At 39.2% G+C, this 27,095-nt stretch overlaps 1 protein-coding gene across 1 annotated transcript in view; it reads left to right on the forward strand.

Annotated features, from left to right (window-relative positions):
- The window catches only part of LOC137272101 (gamma-aminobutyric acid receptor subunit alpha-6-like), a 112,864-nt gene that overhangs the window by 62,065 nt on the left and 23,704 nt on the right, over nt 1-27,095 (forward strand). Inside the window, exons 2-4 of the mRNA XM_067804462.1 lie at nt 17,629-17,738; nt 21,822-21,889; nt 24,926-25,146. Of these exons, the coding sequence (XP_067660563.1) occupies nt 17,629-17,738; nt 21,822-21,889; nt 24,926-25,146 (399 nt within the window). The remainder of the gene's footprint in view (nt 1-17,628; nt 17,739-21,821; nt 21,890-24,925; nt 25,147-27,095) is intronic.

Here is a 27,095-nt window from a genome sequence, read left to right on the forward strand (position 1 = left end):
TAGCATAGGTTCTGATTTACTAAATTTAGAACTCCAAACCACTAGTTGCCCATCGAAACAGGACGTTGTTACGACATTGAACGATAGAATAATCTGTCAGTTTTATACATCATCTGTCTGTGATGAACTCCACATCATATTTTACTGCCCGGCACTAAATGTCATTAGACATCAGTGCCTTTTCCAATATGTCTGTAAACACCCTAATGTTTTAATATGTATTAGTATGCTGTATGGTCTCTCTCACGATATCTGGTCCAGATGTACTTAACTTCCCGTTCCTGTGATAGATGCAATTATTGCCCTGTTAAAGATGTACGTATTGCCATGTTCCGGATGTACTTATTGTCCTGCTCCAGATATATTTACTGTTTTGTTCCATATGTATTTATTGTCCGCTTTCAGATGTACTTATTGTTCTGCACCAGGTGCACCCATTGTTCTGCTCCAGATGAACTTATTATCCTGCTTGAGATGTATTTACTCTTCTGTTTGAGATATATTTATTATTCTGCACCAGATGTACTTTTTGCCTTTCTCCAGATCTAACATTGGGTATTATGCCATCGAAAGGTGCAGGCTGCTATCATTGGGATTTTATCATGTTTTCATGGGATTTTAAACACACACACACACACACAAACACACACAAACAAACAAACAAACAAACAAACAAACAGTAGTCACTCTTCGGAATAAAAAAAACCTCATACAAATGATAACAGTGTACTGTGCTTTCAGGGGTTTTCTGTGATTTTCTAAAGTAGGGTGCTGCTTTTATTTAACACAAATAACCCTCACGCTCTTCCTCATGGAAAACCTCCCCATACATAAGCTCTGCTGCACCTTTGTAAACTAATTTGATACACATGGACGTAAGTTCTGCGTAGTCTGTCCATGCATTCCCAATCACGTCATGGCAATAAATGATCGAATCCACGGTGTAATCAACGCCGTTGAATGACGATAAGCTAACAGTAACACACATCAACACCAGTCTCAGAAATTAACAGATATTTGCCGCATAAAAACGTCTTGCGCAGTTTTGTGACTTCGTCCAGCGCTGTTATCAACTTAGGTAAGGACTTTTTTTACACACATGCACATATTGATGATGATGTATAGTGAATTAACAAGGATTTGGTGTGACAGTTACTGCCGCCGGCCATCTCATGTAGAGAGAGACATTATTCCGTGTTGGAAGGCTACCAGACTTGAGGGCAGTGGGGACAATACTCAACTGCTTTCCAAAAAAGACTTCCTCCTTTTATGTTTCACCAGTGCTTGTTGATAATCCCGTGAATCGATGGTCTGACCGCTCTTCTATTCTGTATGCTTGACTCGTGTTGATGGTGCTTCGGAAGACGGTGCTTCATGGGCCCAATATCTTGAGTGTCACTAACGTTGTTCTGGTCGCTAACCGTCAAAGCTGACCAATGCCATTAACCAATCGCTATCATTGCCGAGAGGGACGTCGTTTGAAGGGGAAATTGAAAATTTGCATGTCTGTGTACTCAATCTAAATTTATCACCTATTTATATAATAGGAGTATATACATATGGATGAACGTCTCAGTGCTAAAGCGACGCTAATATATACATACTATGGGGTGTAGACACGTTTATGTTGTTTTTCATTGCATTAACGTTGTGATGTATGTAATGTGGGCATGGTTTTCTACAGGATGGAAATGAACTATCAGACAATCCAAATACTAAGGGGCGTTTTAGAAACTATTAGTTACATGTTCTTGTGAAGGCATCTCTTTATGGAGTCACGTCTATTTCATATGTATGTGTACTTGGCAGTTCAGCGAAAAGAAATTTTTGAGGCTATCTAGAGTGCGCGCGCGCGTGTGTGTAAGCTTGGTTTTACACCACTTGAAAGTTCACCCATGATTGGAATAGAACTAGGGACTTTCGGTGGTACGAGCGAACGCTTCCGCCACAAGGCTAAACCATTGCTGTCCCAAAGATTATATGAGCATTCTTAGGAGAGTTTTTGAACATGCATGCCTGAATAACGTCTTGGCAGATCTGACTGACTGGAACCTTTCAACTGTTCATTGCAACTCGGAATAAACTGATGACTGAAATATTAGTTTCAGAAATATTTGTAATTGAACTTGTGATAGTGTATGTGGACGTTCAACAGCTTAAATAAGACAATAAATGTCAGGTAAACCATTTTTATTACTGTGCATATGTGAGGATTTGAATGGCATTAAACAATACTAAGAAGAAGCTGTCAGTATACAACTTTACACACAGTTTATTGTTTACGAATCGGCTATTCATTACCTCAGGCAGTACATATCTACCTTCATTCCCCTTATATGGCACGAATTTTAGATTTTACATTGTTGACAGATGACTGGAACGTACTACCGTGAATACCATCAAAATAATGTTTTTTTTTTGGCGATTGGTATATATTTCATCCTGTACAAATAATATCTTATGGTACTTTGATTTTAAATTTCAGGTAAATCGAGATCTATTATCGTTCATTGACTATCAAACAGCCAATTACCTTTTACTGATTTACCCTTTGGAATAAAGGAGACTAATCAGACCGCTTCGTGTTTAATATTTCGGTCTATGCGAAAAAGATTACAATGACAAATATGTTTCCCATCATGTCCACCAATATTCCAACAACTTCAACCCTTGTTGTATCACAGCTGTTGGGGTACAACCGAGCATGCCGTCTTATCAAGGTTACAAAAACCGTCATATGATTCATGTTCAGAAGTTGTTCGATGGAAGTTTAAAGCCTCTGAAAATGTTTCAAAAAGACATGCGGAGGGTATTTCTTTATCTGCAATCTCCCATTCTGTTTTGATCTCTCGTTGTTTTGGGGTATTTCTTTTTCTTCAAGATATCAACTAACCAACTTTGTCACGGGTGCCAAATAACTAGGAAGAATACGTTCACTTTTTCGCGGACAACCTTTTTCACCATTATTTGATACTAGTTGACAAAGACACAAAGACTCAAAGGTCACAATGCACTTAGAACTATACAATCGACTATACAATCGACAATAGCAGAGATTTCTTAATTGATGGTGATCGGTCGCTCTAAATTAGGGAAGAATGCGGTTCTCTCTTTTCATTCTGCTATAAAAACATTCTCTATATTGATGGCACTAGGTACAAACCTATTCGTGTCAGCTGGATTCTTGTTCAGTTGGGCATAGACACATATTTGGTATACCGCTTGCCTAAGCACATTAATAAGTCAGTTTTGGCAAGATCTCATCTAGACCAATGCTTAGTCTCTGAATATATCAGTTTGATTTTAACAAACAAACCTATTTAAATTCAAAAGGAGTCCAAGACCGACCAAAGATTCCTGAACCTGGGGATCTCGACTCGCTTTATTTAGAGCCTTAGCACTGCAGGGAGGGCCAAGCCTTGAGGAAACTAATATGTTTCAGTGACTGTGAGACAGACTACAAAGCATCCGACAAACATTAATGAGTCAGTTTTGGAAAGATCTCATGACGTGAGTATGTTGACGAGTTGATCTTGGCATCTTGTAGTTGTAGCACTCATGGCTGTAGCCGACCACATAGACCTTGAGAAGTAAGTAGGTCACTGAACAATCGCACACAACTGTCTCGTTACATTTGGCAATTGTTTCTGCAGTCCTTCACAACAATAGCTCAGGACGTAATTAGCCATGGAAATACAGACGCATTCTCAGATAGCGTTCAGTGATGTTAACCTGTCCGTGAAATTGGCTGTGGGTTTGTCAGTGCAATGAAAACTCATTAGAATGATTTCCTTCTCGCTACTTCTAATTGTGTCCTTTTCACAGGCTTCAATGACTTGTTAGAAATTCTTCTTACAAAGGTGTAGCGCATTAAAACTTTTGTACATTTCGTGGAAATCACTTTATCGTCATCGTTTTCTCCAAAGTATTGTTTGCTTGTAAGAGAAGCATATACAGTTGGTTTATCTGTTGGAAGATCTCCGTGGGAAAAAACATCTCTGTTAAAAATACAAGCTCTCATTGATATAACAGTTTACATCTATTTAAAGGGCTTTGTTCTAAACCACCTGGGATCACTGAGTGTTATTTATCTTCCAGGAGACTTTTTCTTATTGTCAGTCATTGATACGTTGCACCATCTATCCACTGAAACCAATAAGCGAGGTGGACAGATACTTGCAAATTGACCCTAATGGGCAGGAGATATTTAGCATTGGATGACGTAGCTGCTTTGTTTTCTGGCGGAAAAGGGAATTAAATATATTTAATATCTGAAAATCAATAATCACGTGGAAGAAACATGCTAAGCGGATTGGCCAGTCACTGTTTGCACAACACGCCACTTGTCAAATTGTTGATAAGAAATCAGTGAAAAACGTCAAGTCACTCGTGCTTCACACCGTCCTTGGCTGATTGGAAGTGAGTGAACTATTTCTCAAGTGCGTTTTCTCCAGACGTGTATTGTATCATCATCATATAGCCTGTCACAGCCGAATCTCAGTGTAAATATTCGAGACAACAATTAATATACTGGTGCAAAAATTGATGTATGGATTTCAGAGTTTCGTTTTTGTCATGTAAAACAGGATCATGAGTTGCCAGTCGTGGAAACTCTGAGTTTTGTACCTAAAGCGTTTCAGAATTTTGTAATTGTACGCTCGAATACCAATATGCTGTAAGTGGTTCAAGGTTAAACAGTCTTAGTCCCAATACTTGGACTAACCGAAGTGGAGGACCATCTGAGTCGTGCATCCCTTTCAACATTCCCAGCATTTCAAGCACAAGCTCAAACTCCCATGTCATAGTGCTGCCATTGCAATGTGACCTGTGGACAGGATACTTTGGACGCAGCTGGTTCGGTGGCTCAAGGAATCAGTCAAGAGTACACAACAGTATCACTTTAATCAAGTTGTTTCCAACGTAAAATAGCATCACCATATCCACCGTTATACATAGTAACTGATGATAGTATTAAAATTCGGTGCTAGTGAATGAGATCGGGATGATGGCCAGTTCATAACAGCAAAAGGGATGTGAAAACATGTCGAATGAAATAAAAAAATGAACGGTTTTCTGTTTTCAATTCCTGTACAGAAAAATCAGAAATCAGAATGTAATGGACACATTTCAGTGCCTACATATATGATGCAATTTATTACAAGTAATGTTCAAACAGTTGGCTTTCGGCACACTCAAAGGACAAAAGTACATCAACCCAGGTCCCACTTCATAACTTTTAAAAGCATGTTGAAACACAAAGCGTAAGGGATTTGGCTGTACTGTCTTTGGTGTGGTTTATTAGCTGTTATCGAGAATGCCAAAGTGGTCTACTGCAGATGTTTCCCTAAAGTACAGTCTATGCCTGTAACAAGAGCCACGGAAAGCCAACACGCGGACCACTGACAACACAGACAATAGGGTCGATCGCTGAAGGGCAGGCGAGAAAAGTCAAGGGTATCTGCACAGTGTACCTTTTGTCTTACCAACAGGAATCGCACGATTTCTCGACAGGAACCGACCGTTGGGCATATATTTTTATCTCTGGTAAACTGTAATGTGTGTTCTGGCGAAACGCAGGCGCACTCTCGTCACAAATCAGGCAAATGTTCCTGCTGCAAAGAGACAAACTCTCTTCAATACCGACGGAGAAAAATACTCCGGGACATTTACCATCCCAAACACAATTATTGCACCACTGACTTACCGTCTCCCCTGCCCCTCAACAGCTCAGTGTGCCCGTGATTTGATATCAACACCCCATTTCTTCCCCTCGGCCTTATTAATGGCAGTGTTTTCTGGTTGCGTGACATTCTGGTTGGTTATTCATCATCTGTGTTTCACTGTCCGAAGCACGAAATTGTTCTGATTGTTTTGCTTAAAGACAATACAATAGCCTGTATTAGGTGTATTCTGAAACATACTATTGATATAAGTTGAAAGATGACCTTTGTTAAAGACTGTTTGAGTAGTGAGCGAACTGTGGCTGAAGAGTTGCTGCTGCAAAAGTACTGTCTCTTCCTATCAACACTGCGGGCTTTAGTGAACATGTCAGTGTTATGTCCCATGTGTCTAATCACCAAAGTTGGACCTTTGTCTACCTGATATTTAGCCTGTGAATCCCCATATATATATGTGTGTAGTTATTAATGTATGTGTAGTGTTTTGCGAACAACAGACATGATTAGTGCAGTTCTACAGCACTTCACGAACACCTGGTATTCAACTATTGTTGCTTTACTATGTTAGACAAGCACATGGCATGACCATTGTATCTTTCCGTGTTTCACAAGTAATTGGTGTTTATATAATATATATATTTGGTAAACACCAATTACTTTTAATATATATACAAGAAACGCATTAGAAATCAGAATGGAATATGCAAATCTACAGAAAACACTGTAAAAGATTTGCATATTCCATTCTGATTTCTAATGCTTTTCTTGTGCAGGAACCTGCTCCAGATCAATCGTGAAGTTTCTGAAGTTTCTACCAAGGTTCCATATCCGTTTCGCTGCTTTATCTAGAATAATTCCGCTGTCATATACTGAGGCTGCATTGTACCACGATAATCAATTACCATCTATACCTGTTCATATGACGAACCAGTTGCAATAATAGGTCAACCAGTTCATATTTTCAAGGGCCGGCTAGCTTCAGAAATAAAATTAATTTTCGAAAAAGCGGTTAAAAAGCGATGCTGCTTGTTAAAATACTAATGCTGTCTGGTTTTAGTCTTCTGCGTGACTGACAGCTCTTGCCGGGTCGAGTACAACAGTCACTGTATTTCTGTCGCCCACAGCAATCTGCTTCATAATTTCCCGTGCACATCTGATGTCATCACTGCCAATCTGGCGTTATTATAACCACAGGCTTAATGTAACTGTTCTTCTGTTGTGAAATGGCTTAAAAATAATTACAAACGTTAGAGCTACCTGTTACACGCATTATCATGTATATCAGTAACCTTGTTGTGTTCGCCAAGTCTTAATAGACTGTGCAATACAACGTCGATCATGGAGGAACTATGTGATGTATTACAAGTAGTAACTGATATTAGTGGTTGCTCAACTAATGTGTTCTCATGACGCTACTCAGGTCTGTTTCACATATAGGTGAGTGCTGATATAGGCTAAACGTTGCGTTGTTTTAGTTATATCATGGCAGGTCAGTTTGACGTGGGAGGGGTGCCCAAAGTATCCTGTTCATTTAACACATCGTGAACGCAATGCTGTGACAGTTATCTGCATGGGTGTTACAGCTAATGTTCCGATTGGTATGAATACGGAAATGGATACACGTCTGAGTTTTTCCCTTACTCTGCGATTTTCCCTCACCAACCTTGATTCAGTTGAACCCCCCTTTTGAACCCCCCTTTTGCAGTGCTTTCGTCGACGTCTCCACTCGTCATTCTGTTTTACATAATGATAGCAGAGATAAAGATATATTAACTTTCCCCAGTACATTATCTCTTGTCTCGAATGTTTAATCTGGTCTGTTGTATTCAGTTGTGACAGGTCAGGTTCTGTGTAGTTTACATTTTTTTCTCATTTAAGAGACACAAAACTATACACGTCTGAGCAAATACTGAATATCTCCTGCCTGTTAACGTCAAGTGTCTGTCTACCTGGTTTATTGGTTTCAGTCGATAGGTTGCGCAACGTATCAATGACTGACAATAAGTTAACGTCTCTTGTCACATTCAATAACACTTAGTAGTCCCATGTGGCTTAGAACAAAGCCATTTTAAGTAGATGTAAACTGTGATATGAATGAGAGTTTGTATTTCTTACCGAGACGATTTCCCAAAGGAGATACAGCTAATGAAATACAGATACTCTCTCTCTCATACAATCCTTTTGGTGCGAAAGATCATTCGGAAGATAAAGTGATTTCTATGAACATATACAAATTGTCATTACGTTATGGCACTTTTTGAAGAATTTTTAATAATCATTGATGCCTGTAAATAAGACACAATTAGAAATAGCAAGAAAGAAATGATTGTAATAAGGTTTTATTGCTCTGACAAACCCATGGCCAATTTCATGGACAGGTTAACATCACTGAACGCTATCTGAGAATGCGTCTGTATTTCCATGGCTAATTACGTCCTGAGCTATTGTTGTGAAGGACTGCAGAAACAATTGCCAAATGTAACGAGACAGTTGTGTGCGATTGTTCAGTGACTTACTTACTTCTCGAAGTCTATGTGGTCGGCTACAGCCATGAGTGCTACAACTACAAGATGCCAAGATCAACTCGTCAACATGCGCACGTCTTGAGATCTTTCCAAAACTGACTTATTAATGTTTGTCGGATGCTTTGTAGTCTGTCTCACAGTCACTGAAACATATTAGTTTCCTCAAGGCTTGGCCCTCCCTGCAGTGCTAAGGCTCTAAATAAAGCGAGTCGAGATCCCCAGGTTCAGGAATCTTTGGTCGGCCTTGGACTCCTTTTGAATTTAAATAGGTTTGTTTGTTAAAATCAAACTGATATATTCAGAGACTAAGCATTGGTTTAGATGCTTTGGTAAGAGACAATGAGTTTCATTTCTTTTTCGAAAAATAACAGATGTATCCACTTTCTCTTGGTAAGCGTCTTTGAACCGAATTTTAAAACATGTGTTGTTGTATGGTTCCATGCCCAACAGAACAAGAACCCAACAGTCAGGGAAAGGTCTGAACTTAGCGTCATTGACTTTGGAAAGGTTCTTGGCAGGGGCAACAAAAGAAAGAACCCTACTCTTTCCTAATCAGTAACGACTGAACGCTTTTCCAAGTCCTTCTATGTTTGCTGTTGTTTAGCTCCAACCCACTCTATCAGGCTATGAGGCATTGTCAAATAGCGATGAAACAAGGTGTCCATGATAAGGTGAGTGCATTCTGCCTCATCAGTGGCACCCGTTCTAAACAAGTGTGCTCATTTGTTCACTTGAAATATCCCAGAAGGAACGCTAAGGCAAAACATATGAGCAAATCTTGAAACATTTGCAAAGGTCTCGAATAACTTCTGACAGACATCACATGACTGTCTTGTAAAAGAACATGCTTGACTGTACCTCACAAGTTGTGAAACATTAAAGGCTGAAGTGTTGGGAAATTCGCTAGTCGTGATAGAAAAGTTAACGTCTGGAAAGATGAAGTCACCCCTTTTGTTACAAAGTCTTGTCACCCTGAATCTGATGATTTAAACATGGAACACATAAAGCAGTGCCATTAGTCTCCTCTATTCCAGTTGGTATATCAGTGACAGGGGATTGACTGTTTGATTGTCATTGAACCATAACAGATCATCGATTTATCTGACGTTCCGCTTACCTAGATCTGAAATCCGCTATCCAGACTCTGCAGTGCGGTTGTTGCATGTCTTATTCTTGTACCTCCCCCTTTCATGTTACACAGGTATAATAGATGAGGATGCGCAGAATTTCACAAACCTTGATTCAAACCCTCAAGCCATAGTGTTTAAAAGTAGAAGGGACACTCGTGTACAAAGTGAAATGTGGATCATTTGACAACATCCTTATATGCTCATGCCAGACACCTGTATGACAGGTCATTAGCGAATACACCGTCTTCAATGCAACGTCGCTGAATACCGTGTGACTATGGAATAAACCTCTTCACTCCCAGACCACTTTATTTGATACATGGATGTCTCAGGTACTAATTTCCCAGAAATCATGGACATGGCTCTTTAATTTGACGGCTGGGAATGCATGAAAAAGCCGTTACATCTACGCTACAGTCATGTCAACAGTGTCCGGGAATTGTCATGAATATATAGCTGGGAGTCCCACCTATAGATATATTTTGGAATATACAAGATTGATTGGGGTGTTTGCTTATTTACAGAGTGACTGCATCATACTCCCTTGATTACCACCAGAATGTTTTGTTTGTGACTGGAGCATGTTTCATCCTGTATAAGTACAGATATTACCTTACGTGATGAACTCAGATACTTGTAATACAATCCAGGTGGTGATTATCTGTGTCTGACTCTTTCCTGACCACGACCTAGTGTACGTTAGTGCTACCATTTGCTTCATCCTGAAGTTGCGTCAAGTCTCAAACATCCCACTAACAGTGACTGCACCGATGATTCAGCCATCTGCTATTGTACTCTTGAAATAATGTTTACAAACTATTGATGCTCAGTATGAGTCTAAGGAACGGGACGAACCCTGGATTTCGAGCTTTGAGCATGGTGACTTTGCTCGTTGTGATGTCATCAGTGCAAAAATATTTCACATTTCCAGTTTGGGCCAGATATGGCAAACAACTTTGAAACAATAAACTGAGCATTGTTGAACTGATACTTAGAAATAGCTTCTGTTACATGTTTGACGCCTGCTCCCAACTACTCGTCCCAACAGTTGGCTTTCAGCACATATTGGGAACAAATACGTCAACCATGTGGCCACTTTATATGCTGCATAGCCAGTTGAAACACAAAGAGTAAAGGTTTTGGCGCTACACTGTCTTTGGTGTGGTTTATTGTCTATTCCCGAGGACGCCAAAGTGGTTCACCTAGATGTTTCTTCAAAGTAAAGTCTCGGCCTGTAAGAGAAGCAACGAAAAGGCCAACACACGAACCATTGACAACACAGACAATAGGGTCGATCGCTGAAGGGCAGGCGAGAAAAGTCAAGGGTAACTGCACAGTGTACCTTTAGCCTTACCAACAAGAATCGCACGATTTCTCGACAGGAACCGACCGTTGGGCATATATTGTACAATCTCTGGTAAACTTTAATGTGTGTTCTGGCGAAACGCAGACGCACTCTCGCCACAAATCAGGCAAATGTTCCTGCTGCAAAGAGACAAACTCTCTTCAATACCGACGGAGAAAAATACTCCGGGACATTTAACATCCCAAACACAATTATTGCACCACTGACTTACCGTCTCCCCTGCCCCTCAACAGCTCAGTGTGCCCGTGATTTGAATTAACACCCCATTTCTTCCCCTCGGCCTTATTAATTGCATCGTTATCTGTTTGTTTAACATTGTGTTTCATTGTCCGAAGCACGACACTTAATTGATTGTTTTGCTTAAAGACAATACAGTAGGTGTTATTGTCCACATGTATTCTGATATAGACGATAAAAGGTGACAGTTGTCGAAGACCTTTTCAGGAACGAACTGAAGACACCGTCAAGCATATTGCTGTCACACAACTGTCGTCTCTCTCTAGCAACCGTGTATATCCTGGCTGCTGTCAACAGTGTAATTGATATGTCCAGAAAGAATGGTCAGCAACTTTCGACCGTTATTTCTTCTATATGGAACCTGTGAATCCCTGGTTATGTATATGTACTTTTCAATGTGCATTTAGTATTTAGAGAACAACAGGTGTCATGAATGCACTTGTACAGTGCTTCACGAACATCTGGTATTCGACTATTGTTGTGTTACATTGTTTCATAAACACACGATATGATCACTGGATCATTGCATTGTTTCACAAACAATTGGTGTTTCAAACAAAGACAAATACTGATTATTGTGACGTTGCAGCGTTTCACTTCACAGACCCTAATGTAATCACTTTAAAGTGATTCATTCGTGTAGGCCCAGAACCTTGTCCATTCCATTTTGATTTCGACTGTTCCTGCGCAGGAACTCTAAACAGACCTGAAAAGCGTTCATGTTTGAGTATTCTTCCACTTGTTTTCACATCAAATTTCTTGGTATGAACTGACCATCATTCCTATTCCATTCACCAACACTGAATTGTAATACGATCATCAATTACTGTGTGTAGCGGCGGATATGGCGATGGTATTTCTATCTAGGAAACACCGGAATTAAAGTGATACTGTTGTGTATTCTTGACTGGTTTGTTGAGCCACCGATCCAGTGGCGTCCAAAGTATCCTGTCCACAGGTCCCATGGCAATGGCAGCACTATGACAGTCATAAACATGGGAGTTTGAGCTTGTGCTTGAAATGCTGGGAATGTTGAAAGGGATCCACGACTCATATGGTCCTCCACATCGGTTAGACCAAGTATCTGCAACGAGACTGTCTAAATTTGAACGAATTACAGCGAATCGGGATTATAAAATTCTGAAACGCCCTAGGTACGAAACTCTAGGTACTAGGTGTTATGAATGGCAGTGCTTTTGACGATTTGACCACTTGTCATCCTGTTTTACATGACAATAACGGAGAAAAGTAATTCTGCACCAGTACAAACTGCTTATTTGGAATATTAAACCTGGCATATTTTATTTGGCTGTGACACAGAGATATAAAGCTAAAGAAAAACGCACCAGAGAAATGTTTTCAGTTACTTCCATTTATCAATTTGACAAGTGGTGTGTTGTGCAGGCAGGGACTGCCCACGCTGTTCAGCACGTTTCTTCCAAGTGATTAGTGATTTTTCTGATATCAAATATACTTAATTCCCTTTTCCGCCAGAAAACAAAAACAGCTACGCCACTTGTGTCGTCTGATGTAAAGTGCCTCCTGCTCGTTAGGGTCAAGTATCTGTCTATCGTGTATACTGACTTTAGTAGATAGGTGGTGCAACGTATCAATGACTGACAATAAGTAAAAGTCTCTTGGTAGATTTGATAATACTCCGTGGGCCCATGTGGTTTAGAACAAAGCCCTTTAAACAGATATAGTCTGTGGTAATAAAGAGAGCTTGTACTTGTACTTGTGAGAGCTTGTACTCCGATACGTTTTCATTACAGATAAAACCAAGTACATCTATCTCTCATACAATCCCACAATGTATCGTTTTTCAAACAAATGTAGAGCTGTCATTGCGTTAAACTACAGTACGCATAATTTCGGTTACGCCTGTGAATAACTCACAATTAAAAGTAGCAAAGAAGAAATTATTGTAATGAATTTTCATTGCACTGTAAAGCCCATAGCCAATTTCACGGACAGGTTAACATCATTGGACGCTATCTGAAAATGCGTCTGAATTTCCATGGCTAATTACGTCCTGAGCTATTGTTGTGAAGGACTGCAGAAACAGTTGTAACAAGACAGTTGTGTGCAATTGTTCAGTGATCTTCTTACTTCTCGAGGTCTACATGATGGGTTAGAGCCATGAGAGAGCTACAACGACAAGATGCCAAGATCAACTCGTCAAAATGCGCGTGTCTTGGGGTCTTTGAGATGGGAGAAAATGTCGCCAATGATATACACGTGTTATGTGTTTGTCGCATGTTTTGATGAGAGGCAATGGCTGACTAGGTGAGGGCATCTTTTTCAAAATATAACAGACTGAACGACTTCCTGTTGGTAAATAGGATTCGGTTTTGCTAGTCTTATTACTGGAAGTAGTTCCCAAAGTGTACGTTGACGGTTTAGGTTTCACACATTATTTTCCAGTAACCTTCAGAAAACATTTGCTTTCATATTTGAACCATTCCACGGAGAGATACGTAACTGTATCTGTGCCCAACGCATTTAGTAATAGATGACCATGGGATCAAGGAATGATGTTTTCCCTCAAGTTTGTAATAAGGATGTTTGCCTATTTTGACTGTGAGTATCATAACTCTATACCTGCAAGATATCTAATAACAGTCCTGTATAGAATCTACAATGAAATCATGGTTAATATAGAGCTGCTCTCCAGTGGATAACATCTTTCCTCTGTGGTTGCAAATAACCTGAGAAGATGTGTGTTGTATATTCATTTTATATGGTGTCCCGCGAGGCTCTTTTCTATTCACAATTCACATACTCCCAGTCGGGCACCTTATCAGTAAACACAGTCAACTTTACATCGCTTTCATCTATCAGTATCTAGAAACTCGAATATGCATTCATGAAATCAGACTGTCGATGAACGGAAACTACCTTACGTTAAATGATGATAAACCTACGTCCCTGCTCACTGGCTTCAAGTGCCCACTGAAACAGATTCAGAACCAGTCTACATCACTGCATATCGGTGATACTAAAATGATGACCTCCGAGTGTGGCCAGAATTTGGGCCTCGTTTTGGACTCAACTACATCCATGGATACATATATCACATACTATAAGAGCAACAACGTTCGTCACCTTCTTGACATACAAACCAGAAAAAATGTTAATGCACAGTCTTCTCGCCTTTGAACTGACTTCTGCAACAATCTTGTACAGGCAAAACAACCAAATCCATTCAAAACCGTCAGAGAATTCAAAATGTAGTTGCCAGATGTATCTTACGCGTGTCTGTATAATCACGTCAGCTCTTCAGACATAAGGCTGGCTCTCTATTAACTTCCACCATTTTCTCATCTTCACCCATGACTGCCTCTTGGAAGGAAAACGTGTCCTCTTATCTTGGTGACCTTTATCTCTTTATAATCCTCATCGAAGTCCTTTATCTTCCTACCAACTCAACTAAAATCACCAAAATGACTCTCTGACCGTGCCCTCTGTTTCTGTAGAGCCAAGCGTTGGAGATTGCTACCTAAAGTAATCAGAATCACAGTCTCAAGCCCCTCCAAAAATCTCATGTCTTTGTGTCTGTACATAAGTGCAATTATCTGAGCCACCTGCCGTTCTACCAGAAAACGTTTAAAACCATTTTAATCTTTTAATAGACCCATTGGTCCTCTTCGGGACATATATTACAAATCCATTATTATTTTTATATTTTTTGCAAAATTTATAAATCAAATCAAAACTGAACTGAATGATTGATCCGGCGTGGAGGCATTGCAAATCAATATCAGAATTTGAAGCTACAACTGTTTTAGAAGTTCTCTACATTGCGTCGTAACACGAAAGAGACGTTATTTTCCTAGTATGGTTATTTGTAAAAATCGATGGAAAACTTGAGTTGATTAATTGGTGAGTTTCTTGAAAGCGTAGAGAATCTGTCCTTAATTTCAAGCTTAAAACGTAGGTTTTGTGTACTCTAAGTGCTTTATACACCTGTTATTAAATAAAGGTGATTTCACAGTCTTCGTACTGCTATGCTTTATAGGTAATCTGAATTGGTGTGTTAGGAGAGTTTAATATGGCTTTGTATCCTTCGGCGCCTATGGTCTCACAGTTTATGCAAAAACCTGATTATAAAACCATTATTAGAAACCATCACTGCTTGATCAATAGCACTCGGAGTATTATTGGAAACACTTAATCATTCAAAATGTCACGATGATTATGACTGAAAACACCATTAATGTCCGATCCCTTTGATCATTACATAACATATGATAGTGATTTAATTCTCTTACTTGTTCTTTGTAGCTGACGTTTTGAACTTACATTAATAAAAAATGTATACTTGATATCGACACACCCGCTTTGATGAGTGTTGGGTGCTTGGTGATAAACAATCCCGGTCCATGTTGGAAATTCTTTGGTGAAACTAATAAATAAATAAATACGTCCTACTTAAACAATACAGTTGCTTTGTGAAGAATCTTCAAGGTTCTTTATGAGAGTTTGTTACATTTCTTTAATTTACCCTTTGCTAGCAAATTTTCTGATTTCGTCTTTAAAATCAGTCGGAACAAGATGGGGAGAGGAAATCAAAGAAACCCATCGGCTTTGAACTTGATTGCAACCCCAATACCTTACACCATCATTTAACTTGTACACAAAACGCCACGACAGAACTAAAGGTATTTATCTGAGACTATTAGTGACAGATAGGTGGCACAAAGTGCTGGCCTTGAGCGCCCGTTACAAGTGTCTTTGACTATGAATCAAAGGAAGGACTTCGTGATTGATAGCCCTACAACCTCAAGTCGTGGCGAATCTTTTCACGACTCATCTTCACAAACAAATCCAATAAAGGAAAATAAGGCAAGTTTATAAGATTACCCCCAAGTATTACGTGGGGTGAAGGAATCAATGCATGACACGTGTGTAAAGTGATTACCAATATTATTCAAATAACGCATGTTTAAGGAAAAAGCCAATGTATGCTTTCAAGCACTTTGGTCTTCAAGGCAAATACTGGGTTCCTTTTAAGCTTTATGACAGCATTACTACCCAAATAATAAGAGCATTGAAAGAACTCCTTATCATTTGCCGAACTGTAAGTAGCGCTTGTGGGAGAATTAAGTCAAATATTTGATTACCTTACGTTTGTACTCCAAACCATCAAACATTTCATTATTCTCTAACGTGCTTATATATGGGCTTGCTTGCTTAGAGCTTTTTCTAGAGACAGTTCTGTTTCGTATCGATGTCATCGGGTACAATAGATGATGTATCGATTCCAAATTTAATTGGATGATTTCCCCCTACGACTATAAAGTCTGTCTTAGTCCAATACATTCGTCATACAGAGCTGATACAATCAGGACCTACATGGCTATGTCGGACATGGGTCGAGGCACCTTTCTTAGCATGCGATTACCATTATCGGTGCGTCGGGTTATTCACCAGCGTCTTGAATGAATACCATGTCTAGACGCAGAATGAAATATTCTTGATATAAAAATACCTAGGCATTACTGAAGGATATTTGTATTATGTCATGAAAAATTGGACGCATGTATTAGCCACGTTATGTGTGTATTCACGAGACTGATGTATTAATCAGTCCATCAGTCAATGTTTGATGTTTCCCTCTGATTTTTAGTTACAGCATTGAGTTCACGACATTGAACACATTTGTGGATTAATAGCTAAAATGCTGTGGCGTGTTTCTTGAATTCGGTTACAACAATCTGTTCATGACATTGAACGCATTTGTGGATTAATAGCTAAAATGTTATGGCATGTTTCTTGAATTCAGTTACAACAATCTGTTCATGACTTTGAACACATTTGTGGATTAATACCTAAAATGTTATGGCATGTTTCTTGAATTCAGTTACAACAATCTGTTCATGACTTTGAACACATTTGTGGATTAATACCTAAAATGTTATGGCATGTTTCTTGAATTCGGTTACAACAATCTGTTCATGACATTGAACGCATTTGTGGATTAATAGCTAAAATGTTATGGCATGTTTCTTGAATTCAGTTACAACAATCTGTTCATGACTTTGAACACATTTGTGGATTAATACCTAAAATGTTACGGTATGCTTTTTGAATTCGGGTACAGCAATTTGTTCATGTCATTGCAAACATTTGTGGATTAATAGCTAAAATGTTGTGGCATGTGTGTTGAATTCAGGTAAAGCCATCTGTATGCCTGTATATGCGTGTAGCCTGGTGAGGGTGTCGTGAGATAGTCAACATTTTTCATGCTTTTATGATGACATACATCTGTACAACAAATTGCAGTGCCTCACACATTGTTGTGTACCTCTGCTTGCAACGTACTAATTTAGCTGGATAACTTCAATAGAGCCCGAAGTTGAAACATGTCCTCGATGTTTATTATGTGAAATCCACAGGGGCTTGTAAGGCAAAAATCAGGCATCAATGTGTATACTGTCACTGACGGGGCTCTTAAGCAGCATATGAAAGGACCCCTTCTCTTGTCTTTTCCTTTACCTGTGGTGGAGCCAACAATTACGAATAAGGTGCTGACAAACTTAAGTTTGAGTTGATATGGGATTCTAACTAAAGCAGCTGATGGTCGCAAATTCTGTAAAGCGAAGGTCAATACCCCAGGCTAGCCACCCTGCCCTCAATCATGCTTAAACTTTGAGTATCGTGTAGCTATATAGTTATTCTGTCTGTTTCAGTGCCTTGCCCTTGACCATGTCCCTGGCAGAAGTCAAGATGTACAATGCGTCCCAACTGCTGGAGAACATGCTTGTGGGTTACGACAAGCGGCTGAGGCCTGGATTCGGTGGTGCGTGTGTACTGGTCATGCTGTTTGTTTCATGATGAATCTTCCCACACAATGTAGACATACGTACGAAGGGTCTGTCTGACCTGACAGTGGTTGAGACGTTCAAACCCAGTGCTCCTCATGAAACTGCATGTCGTTATACCATTGGTTGCTTTGGTAGTAGAAAAGAGACACAAACCAAACTCATTCGGTTGACCTCGAATGATGTCGTTTTGCACATTTTGCAACGCGTTCCACGAATGCCGTCGATATTCTTACGAGCACTTGTTTGGTAATTATTTTTAAAGGTTTGTTCCAATTTCTTCTGAAATGTTCATTCCAAACTTTACTTTATTGTTTGGAATGTGTTAATGTTTTTCACAAATAAACGAATATGAATAAAACAGGAGATTCAAATGTTTATGATTACGACTAGCTGCATGGATCTTTATCGCTCCACGTATGCTGGACTCTTAAAAATCTTTATTCCGGAGTGTGATGTACTTTCAAAAGTCTTTGCTCAGTTAATATTGATAAAAGCGGAGATGTGTTGACAAGGCCATGTATGTCGCAATTAAATTAATGTCAATAAAAGGACAAATATTTAAGCAAGGAAATAATTTTCCTTGACAGAACACGATTGGCACATTACCGAGGCTGCCTTTATCCATACAAAAGCAATTGGAAACCACATCAATCAGAACAGTGTAAGAATATATCGCAATTAATATTATCGATAACACTTTATAGAATAATACATTACGACAGAACAGAACTCGTAGAAGAACATTTATTACTATTATCACAGTGAACTGAAGTGTCCCTAACCAGACCAGAGAAGGCCAAACGCCCGTTTTGATTTGTGATCCAAATGTGAAAGAGATAATGCATAAACTTTGAAGTTTTACTTTCAGTTTTACAAAGATATTGATCCCAACCTTGTTTTCTGAAAACGTGAATCGAACAAAACTTTGAAGCGTAGAGGATAAATACCGAAAAAACCTATTTTAGATCGCCAGTTCACTGGAATAACTTTCCCAGTATTGTCCAAAAGCTTTTCCATTAACCAACCTGCTTGCTGGCGATCCCGCAGCCAATGTTTTCCCTGGTTGAAAGGAAAATATTATTGCCCGGTATTCAAAATATTTCGACTCGACAGACTTTTGTTCCGCGAATCCACTTAAAAGCACAGACTTCATTCGCTGGAAAATCAGACACATTGACTGCCTTAAGATACTGAGTTGGGATACTATAGAATCAATATGGCTTTGGAGAAACTATCTGGGTTCGTTTCCAGTCTGACAGATTTCCTAACACTAACCGTAGTCGTACTTCGCTCGATGAAATTGCTACATGATCGCAATGAAAATTGAAAATAAAGCCAGGATCTGTGACGGTATTCCAGCTTTCTAGTCTGGTCCAGGAGACGTCATTATGCACGACTAATCAACGTTTAACTCAATTATGAATTTAGTGATGGAGACAGCGAAAGCCATTGCAGTTACTGAAACATCATGAATAACATCAATATTAGTTATATCACGGCGTCCTTCAGAGCGGCAACAGATTTCATAGACGTATGTAGGCATAGGAAGCACTTGACCCACGCCGCTAAACGGCATTGACTCTGTCTCATTGCAGTGTGTATGTAGGAATGGTTTAAACGTTTCTAAAAACTGAATTAGTCCAAATCTATTTTACTTACATGCATTTACTTTCACAGTTAATCTACACAGGCCTCTTAATGATCGAAACATAATATATTATATTTGTTAGAAATATATGAATCAGGTTTCGTGTTATTTTTCATAAGTATTCTTACTTTCTTTCATTAGCACTAGTCAATATGACGATGGGAGACACCAGTTGTAGTCCCCTTGTATCATTATTTAGTTTACAAACTGACGAACGAATGATTTAACTATAGAAGGTATGGAGCTAATAATAAAGTAGGAATAAGTCTGAAAAATAATAGGAAAACTGCATTATATATGCAGGTTTAGAATAGATTTAGACTACGTCAGTTTTTAATAAAATGGATGCGCATAAAAAGGTTGAATAAAATAAACAGGTTTTGTAATATGATAAATAATTTAAAAAAAATGTATTTCGTGTTTTCTAGTTGTCCGAACAGATGGTAATTTAGCGAAATGCAGCAAGGATTAAGAATGTATTTGGGTAGAAATTTGACTATTTGATACATAATGAGATTTAAACATAATCAGTTTGGTGACCTAAAAGATGTATATACACGCGAATAGAAAGGAAATCAGTTAGTATATCGACAATCTCAATATGTAAAGTAACCTTATTCAAGTATTCTAGAGAAGAATTACCCGATTACCCTCAAATAAAGAAACCCGGAAATAGGATTTCCGAGAAAACACGTTTTATGTCTTATCCAGCCGATTGGTCAGTTTCGACGTCATTTTATGTGTTGACCATTACCAGTGGGTGTCCTTCAAGGACAATCAAATGGTAAATGACCGCTATACTGTAGCCTTGAAAGGAGCGTTTGATGACCAGCATCTAATCTCATCAGTTCTAAGAGCAGTGTTTGACCATGAAGACGTCACATGACTCGTCGTATAGCTATTTAGACCAGGCCAAAGAGTCAACATGGTCTCTTCTCTGTTTACATAACATGACCCCTGACCTAAATCAATAGCCAATCACGGGACACGGCTATAAATAACTCCGGCTAGACGCCGACGACATCTAATGGTGTGAATCACCAACTGTGACTTATAATGATATTCCTAACGAATACAATAATAAATTAGTTTCACGTTAGTAATTGATATGATACATAATTAATACGTTTTGCAAAATACATGTATGCCCGCAGTTGCACTAAGATCAAACATGTATACAGATTTTGAAATGCACGCGATATGGTTGTGTCCTATTGTTACGTGTTATTATTAAAACTTGTGTTAAAGTCAGCACTAATGCATATCAATGTGTAACACACCTGTGATACACCGAAGGCCTGCGGGTTAAATTGGGAGGGTATCAATGCACCCAACTACATTTTCACAACTTAGTATTTTGGTGAAGATAGGAATAGATATAAGTGAGGAGTGTGCTTCTTTCAGTGGCTTTCAGAAATGGGTACAACTTCTTTATTGCAATGTATGCGACGTATATGGTAACGCCCTTATGAAGTAAATGATTCACTACAATATATATATATATATTGACGGATAATTGACACGGTCGATGATCATAGTGACACAATTAATGGGTGAGTGACCAAATTTAGTTTTGCGCCGCTTTTTAGCAATATTCTGCATAGCGGGCCACTTCAGATGTGGGCTTCACACGTTGTGTCCATGTATTGAATGGAACTCGGGTCTTCGGATCGACTAGCTAACACTTTAACCACTAGGCTACACTAATACCTTTGTAACTAATGGTGTTGTGTTATTAGATGAGGGCCATTAAGCCAGATGGACAAAGGGTATTGTTCATTCGCTTTGATTAGATGATGCTACATATAGGGGTGTAATAACCTTCAGGATGTGTGATGACCAGCTGTTGTAATCTTCTTTTGGAGTTGACACAGTGACATCATCTCGGCCACTGGGGCGTCTGGTGTCGTGTTATGACCTTCGCTTGAACGTGTCATTCATATGTCTACCTCAATATTTTAAAAACATTAATAACTCAAACAACGTTTATGCGAGAGTAGTAAAACTCTGAGAAGAATGGCTGTCCTTGAGGAGGTTCACACTAGACGTTATCCATGCAGGTTTTCCTTATAGTCAAGTGAGAGTATGAAAAACATTTCTGACCTTAACGAGGAAATACACAAGAGTCACAAAGGCGTGATAATTATCACAAGGTAGGACTGACACTGATCCAGAAGGACCATCTCGTCACAGTATCTTCTCACGTGATCATACACGCGTAAGAATACACAATTCGCCTGACCTCGAGGTCATGTCTTTGCAAAGGAAGACGCCTTTGGGAGGATGCGGGAAAGATTATGAGATTCTAGCAACCACTTTGTCCAATTAGTTGCAAATATCAAGAATAACATCTTAACAATGCCTTTATCTGTTTGTTATATGATCTAATCTGCTTTGTCTTTTATTGCAGGGAAACCGTTAGCGGTGATGATCTATATCAATCTACGATCGATGGGGCCTATATCGGAATTAGACATGGTAAATGATACTGGATTTAACCTATCTGAGATCAATACTCTAATGACAGAGCATCACGAGGGATGCTGTTCCCTGTTATTCTGTCACCAGGCAGCTGACAAGTGTGACGGTGACACATATCTGCTGCTAATGCGATGTGGACGGCGAAGAAAATGGCTGATATCAAAGAAATATTGAAATCGAAAACTTTTCTTTCTTCCTGTTCAAATTCGGAACGATTATTACAAGGGTATTATTATTTCTAAAGTGTGATGATTCATGCCTTGTTGGCAATGACAATCCAGTGTGAAAATATCTCTTGAAATCGTTAGGACAAATTTGTTGCTTAAATTTCATTGTCGTTTTCAAATAGTCATGTTTCCGATAACAGGCACGATTTAGATTCAGATCGATAGAGAAGGGGGCTTATAGAAAATCATCCGACATAACTCTGTATATTTTTATTTGGGAAGATTGTAAAGTTGTGTAAAATATATTTGTGTTGGAGGATTAACATTCTCTTCCGATGTGTTACTTCATTGAAACCGTGGAGACTTAAAAGAGATTGAAATCTTCCGAAATAGAGAATTAGGGCCTTTAGTAATCTTTCACATGCAGCTGATTACCATTTTGAATATCCAGAAGAATGTTATCATCGATTGCCAACAGACTTTCTTTTGAAAAGCGAAACAAAATCTATGCCTAATATGTGAATATTGGAAGCCAAAACAGGATTATGTGTTTTCTGCTTGAAGATCAGACAGATTATGATAAAAAGAACACACTTTTATACACTTTGAAAGGTTCCTTGTACCTACTATGGGCGATGCATGTTCGTAGTGTGTATGGTGTATTGGCAGTCTATGACTTACTTGCTGGTACCGTATGCGTGGCAAATCCTCTACTAATGTTGGTGTTGTATGGGCAGGGTAAGGCTTTCTAATGTTGGTGTTGTATGGGCAGGGTAAGACTTACTACTTACTGTTGGTGTTGTATGGTGACGTATGACTTCCTAATATTGATGTTGTATGGGCAGGGTAAGACTTACTTATGTTGGTGTTGCATGGGCAGGGTAAGACTTACTACTTACTGTTGGTGTTGTATGGTGACGTATGACTTACTAATGTTGGTGTTGCATGGGCAGGGTAAGACTTACTACTTACTGTTGGTGTTTTATGACTGGCGTATGACTTCCTAATGTTGGTGTTGTATGGGCAGGGTAAGACTTACTAATGTTGGTGTTGCACGGGCAGCATATGACTTACTGATGTTAGTGTTGTATGACTGGCGTATGACTTACTGATGGTGGCGTTGTATGGGCAGCGGTGTATGACATTGATCATGTCCTAAGGGCGCTGTTATTATGATGTTCCATGAGCGCATTTGGGCAGTTAGACAAATCTTGTGTACGGATACATTATATAACAGATGCCTCTGTAACTCGTGTAACAAAACTCACCATACGCTAGAAGGGTAATCATTCCCCCCATGCATTCTGCCTAAACAAGCTACATCACTTTAAAAATCTACAGTCTTCTACCCAAGGGAGTTTCCTCATGAATGCATCAATACGAAGCAATGAAGTAATAAAGTCTACGTAAGAGAGAAGAGGTTTACCCGACGACTATGAGTGATGAGCGAATGGATCAACGGGGCTCTTGGGAATGCTGCAATGTATTATCAACAAACAGTCATTATAAGCACGGCTGATGACACGTGTGAACTATCGCTTACACAAAGTGCATTCCGTCATTTCAGTATAAATTACCCATCTTACCGTGCTGTTGAGTGATACATCCTATGCTATGTCTGGGCCATCCTCTAGCGTTTGTTGTGTTTTGCTGGTTTGTTGTACGCCGCACTCACCAATATTCCAGCTATCTGGCAGCGGTCTGTAAATAATTGAGTGTGGACCAGATAGTCCGATGATCATCATCATGAGCATCGATCTGCGCAACTAGGGTACGATGACATGAGTCAACCAAGTCAGCGAGTCTGACCCCACGATCCCGTTAGTCGCCTCTTACGAAAACATGAGTTGCTAAAGACAAATTCCAACCCAGATCTTCACGATGCCATCCTCAATTGATAAAAAAACCCGACAAATATTACTTATCCATTCAATATAGTTGTCGACAACTGAACTAGGTCTATTTTCTCATATAGTTTCTGATTCAAAATAGTCGTCGAATTGATGACAGTGACCTAATATGTAACTGGCGAGAGAAGGTGTGTTCTTATCTAGGCATAGAAAAACTGTAGCTGGTCACAATTGTATGTGTGGGATTACATTTTTTCGGAAAATTACAGATTTTTTACATTTTTGTCGAGCTGAGATGGAACCCACACTCTCAGAGTCGGGCACGTAATCGCCAGCAGGTTGAACGAAAAGTTGGTGGTCAATAGTATTGATTCAAATAGGAAAAAGAACAAAGAAAAAAAAGAAAAAAAGAAAAAAGAAAACAAACAAACAAAAAGTGTATAATATCATTTTCCGCACACTGATGAATATGCTCTCAGTGTCCTGTTCACTGAGCGAGTGATTGTTAGAGAATTTCTGTCATAGTTCACACGTCGTTTCATTTCGCAGAGCCATCCTATCCAGCCACCTGCCTACTATCCTCCGGACATCAAGCACCAAATCAATCAATCATCTAACACCCTTCCCAACACCCTTCACAACCACCCTTACAACTACCCATACAGTTGTACGCACATTTCAACAATTCACCCAGTAATCCACGCATCCGTCTACCGGGGCATTGTTACAAAACCCCACCAAATACAGAGTCAGCTACCCAAATGAATAACATCCATTCTAGAACAAATCCCCCAACACATTTACTGCCTGTTTCATCAAGGGAACGCTGTCTTCACTCTGTATGTGTCAATTCAAACCTGTACCAGTCTTTCTCGGGATATGTTTGCAAAAGAAACCATGTCAGTCAGTTGTCACTAGTTCATGTGAACGTAAATGAGCTGTTGCATTGCTTCCGTTCTAAATGCTCTGTCTCTCTAGTGAAGCTGCTACTAAGATCACCTCCCCAACTGTTTCAGGTTTACACTCTGGACTGCTACTTCCGACAAACCTGGTATGATAAACGCTTGTCCATGAACATATCACTGGAGCACCTCCCTCTGGGTATCACCATCCTAGAACGGATTTGGCACCCTGACACCGTCTTCTACAACGGCCAGAACTCCTACCTCCACACCATCACGACGCCCAACAAGTTTGTCAGGATCAGTCCTAATGGGAACGTCCTTTACTCACAAAGGTAATTCCAAAGGATGATGACAAATCTTGATCTTGATATGCTCATGACAAGATGTATTACTTCTATTCAAGTTTAGTCATGACAAATGAGTAGACTTTAAGCCTTCAACAAGAAACAACATAAATATAACCCAATTAGCGTCATTGAAATACTAATTATTTTGATAGGTGAAACTCATTTTGAGGCAGCGTGGGCCCAGTCATCGAAATAATCGACATTATTGCAATGTGTTTTGCAAGGTTTCGTTCCTTTGGTGAGAAATTATGGTCGTTAACCGCTCGAATCCTGGTTCTTCCAATCCTCTTGTTTATGTTTATCAATACATCTTCTGTGTGCGAGTAGAGTCCTCCGTCTCCTTCCCGTTACACACACACACACGCACGCACACACACACACACACACACACACACACACACACACACACACACACACACATATATATATATGCAAACTGACGCCTAGCTGCTATACCTGGAATAATGCTCCATACAGGCTCAAACTAAACCCAGTTATTGCCAAGAGACCCTATAAATCAAGGAAACAAAATATTAGATTATGAAACGAGTAGGTGCTACTTTAGGCGCGCCTCTGTGCCTTGGTCTTAAATCGAATACGTCTGTCTGGCTGCGACCTTCCTAACATTTAATGTCTAATTATTGATTATATGTACAATTTACAAGATGTAAATGGTTATAAACATCCCACAGAATCAATTGCAATTAAGGCTCTAACATTCTTGCCTATTTCTGGCAAGCCCATTTACAGGAATTAGAACCATTTTCTTAGGAGGTCGATCACAGTCGTTCACATTGTGCCTTCGTCATGGTTTCTGTCGAAACTTGTACTTTTCTTCCTGTTTATTTATATTCCTCGGATATTGGTATACATCCTGATAATAGGTCAATACAAAATTAGACACAGAGGTAATTACAACAGCGGGGTCCAGGTGAACTGTTTGGTTTGGTTCTCTTCTTAAAGATAACATAGCGGTCACTCTCTTATGAATTCTGGAAGTTAGGTGTTCGAGAGAGCAAGCAAATCCAAACTTACAAGAAGTGACGATGTATGAGATATTGAAAATTGGTACGCTAGTGTGTCCAACCCGACTGTAATATTCCTGTCGAAATAGGATCCCATATTAGAAATACAAACGAAGTATGAATAGTCTGGATAAAAGCAGATGGATGGAGATAATTGTAAGGTTGTCAATGATGGGGAATTCAATATATGAATGGATTAATAACTGAATGAATTATGTTAGATCAATCAATCAATAACAAGGATCATTAACCAACACAGAAATAGTTAATTAAGAACAAGTGAAGGAGGAATGGTGGAATATATGACAGATGATTTAATACATATACAGTCGAAAGATCTATACACTATGACAATGTTATTGATTAATTATCTGATCGATATCTAACTTGAAGTTCTTCCTAGTATGGTGATCTACCTTCAGGTGCTGGTGATCTATAGCCTATTATATATTATATATTGTCCAAATTCTGCTATTAGTTTTAACTTCAGATGCTAGTTTTAAATTCGAACTGTGATATTCTAGCTGTTTTACTGTCCTTTGGCGACATGTGAATAATAGATACTTAATCTTTATAATTATCAAATTTGTTCTCCTCACGATATGGGTCCGATATTGCCGATGTGAGGTTAAACACTCACTCACTCACTCACTCACTCACTCACTCACTCACTCACTCACTTTCTGTTACGGCGTCGATGATTCTTCGCGGTGTGCCATTACCTGTCCTTCACGAAGGAACTAGTTTAGTTGGACTTGAGAGACTTGGAATTATTGCACACATTCTTCTTGCGTGTTTCTAAAGATTAAGCAACATCAAGTCCGTTTAGTATGAAGCCTAATAGCATGGGGAATGGGATTCTAAACAGGAGGATCAGTTTACAAAACAGACACGTTTTGCTTTGGGATC

The sequence above is a fragment of the Haliotis asinina genome, chromosome 2 (genome assembly GCF_037392515.1).
Source record: "Haliotis asinina isolate JCU_RB_2024 chromosome 2, JCU_Hal_asi_v2, whole genome shotgun sequence".
NCBI classification, from domain to species: Eukaryota; Metazoa; Mollusca; class Gastropoda; order Lepetellida; family Haliotidae; genus Haliotis; species Haliotis asinina.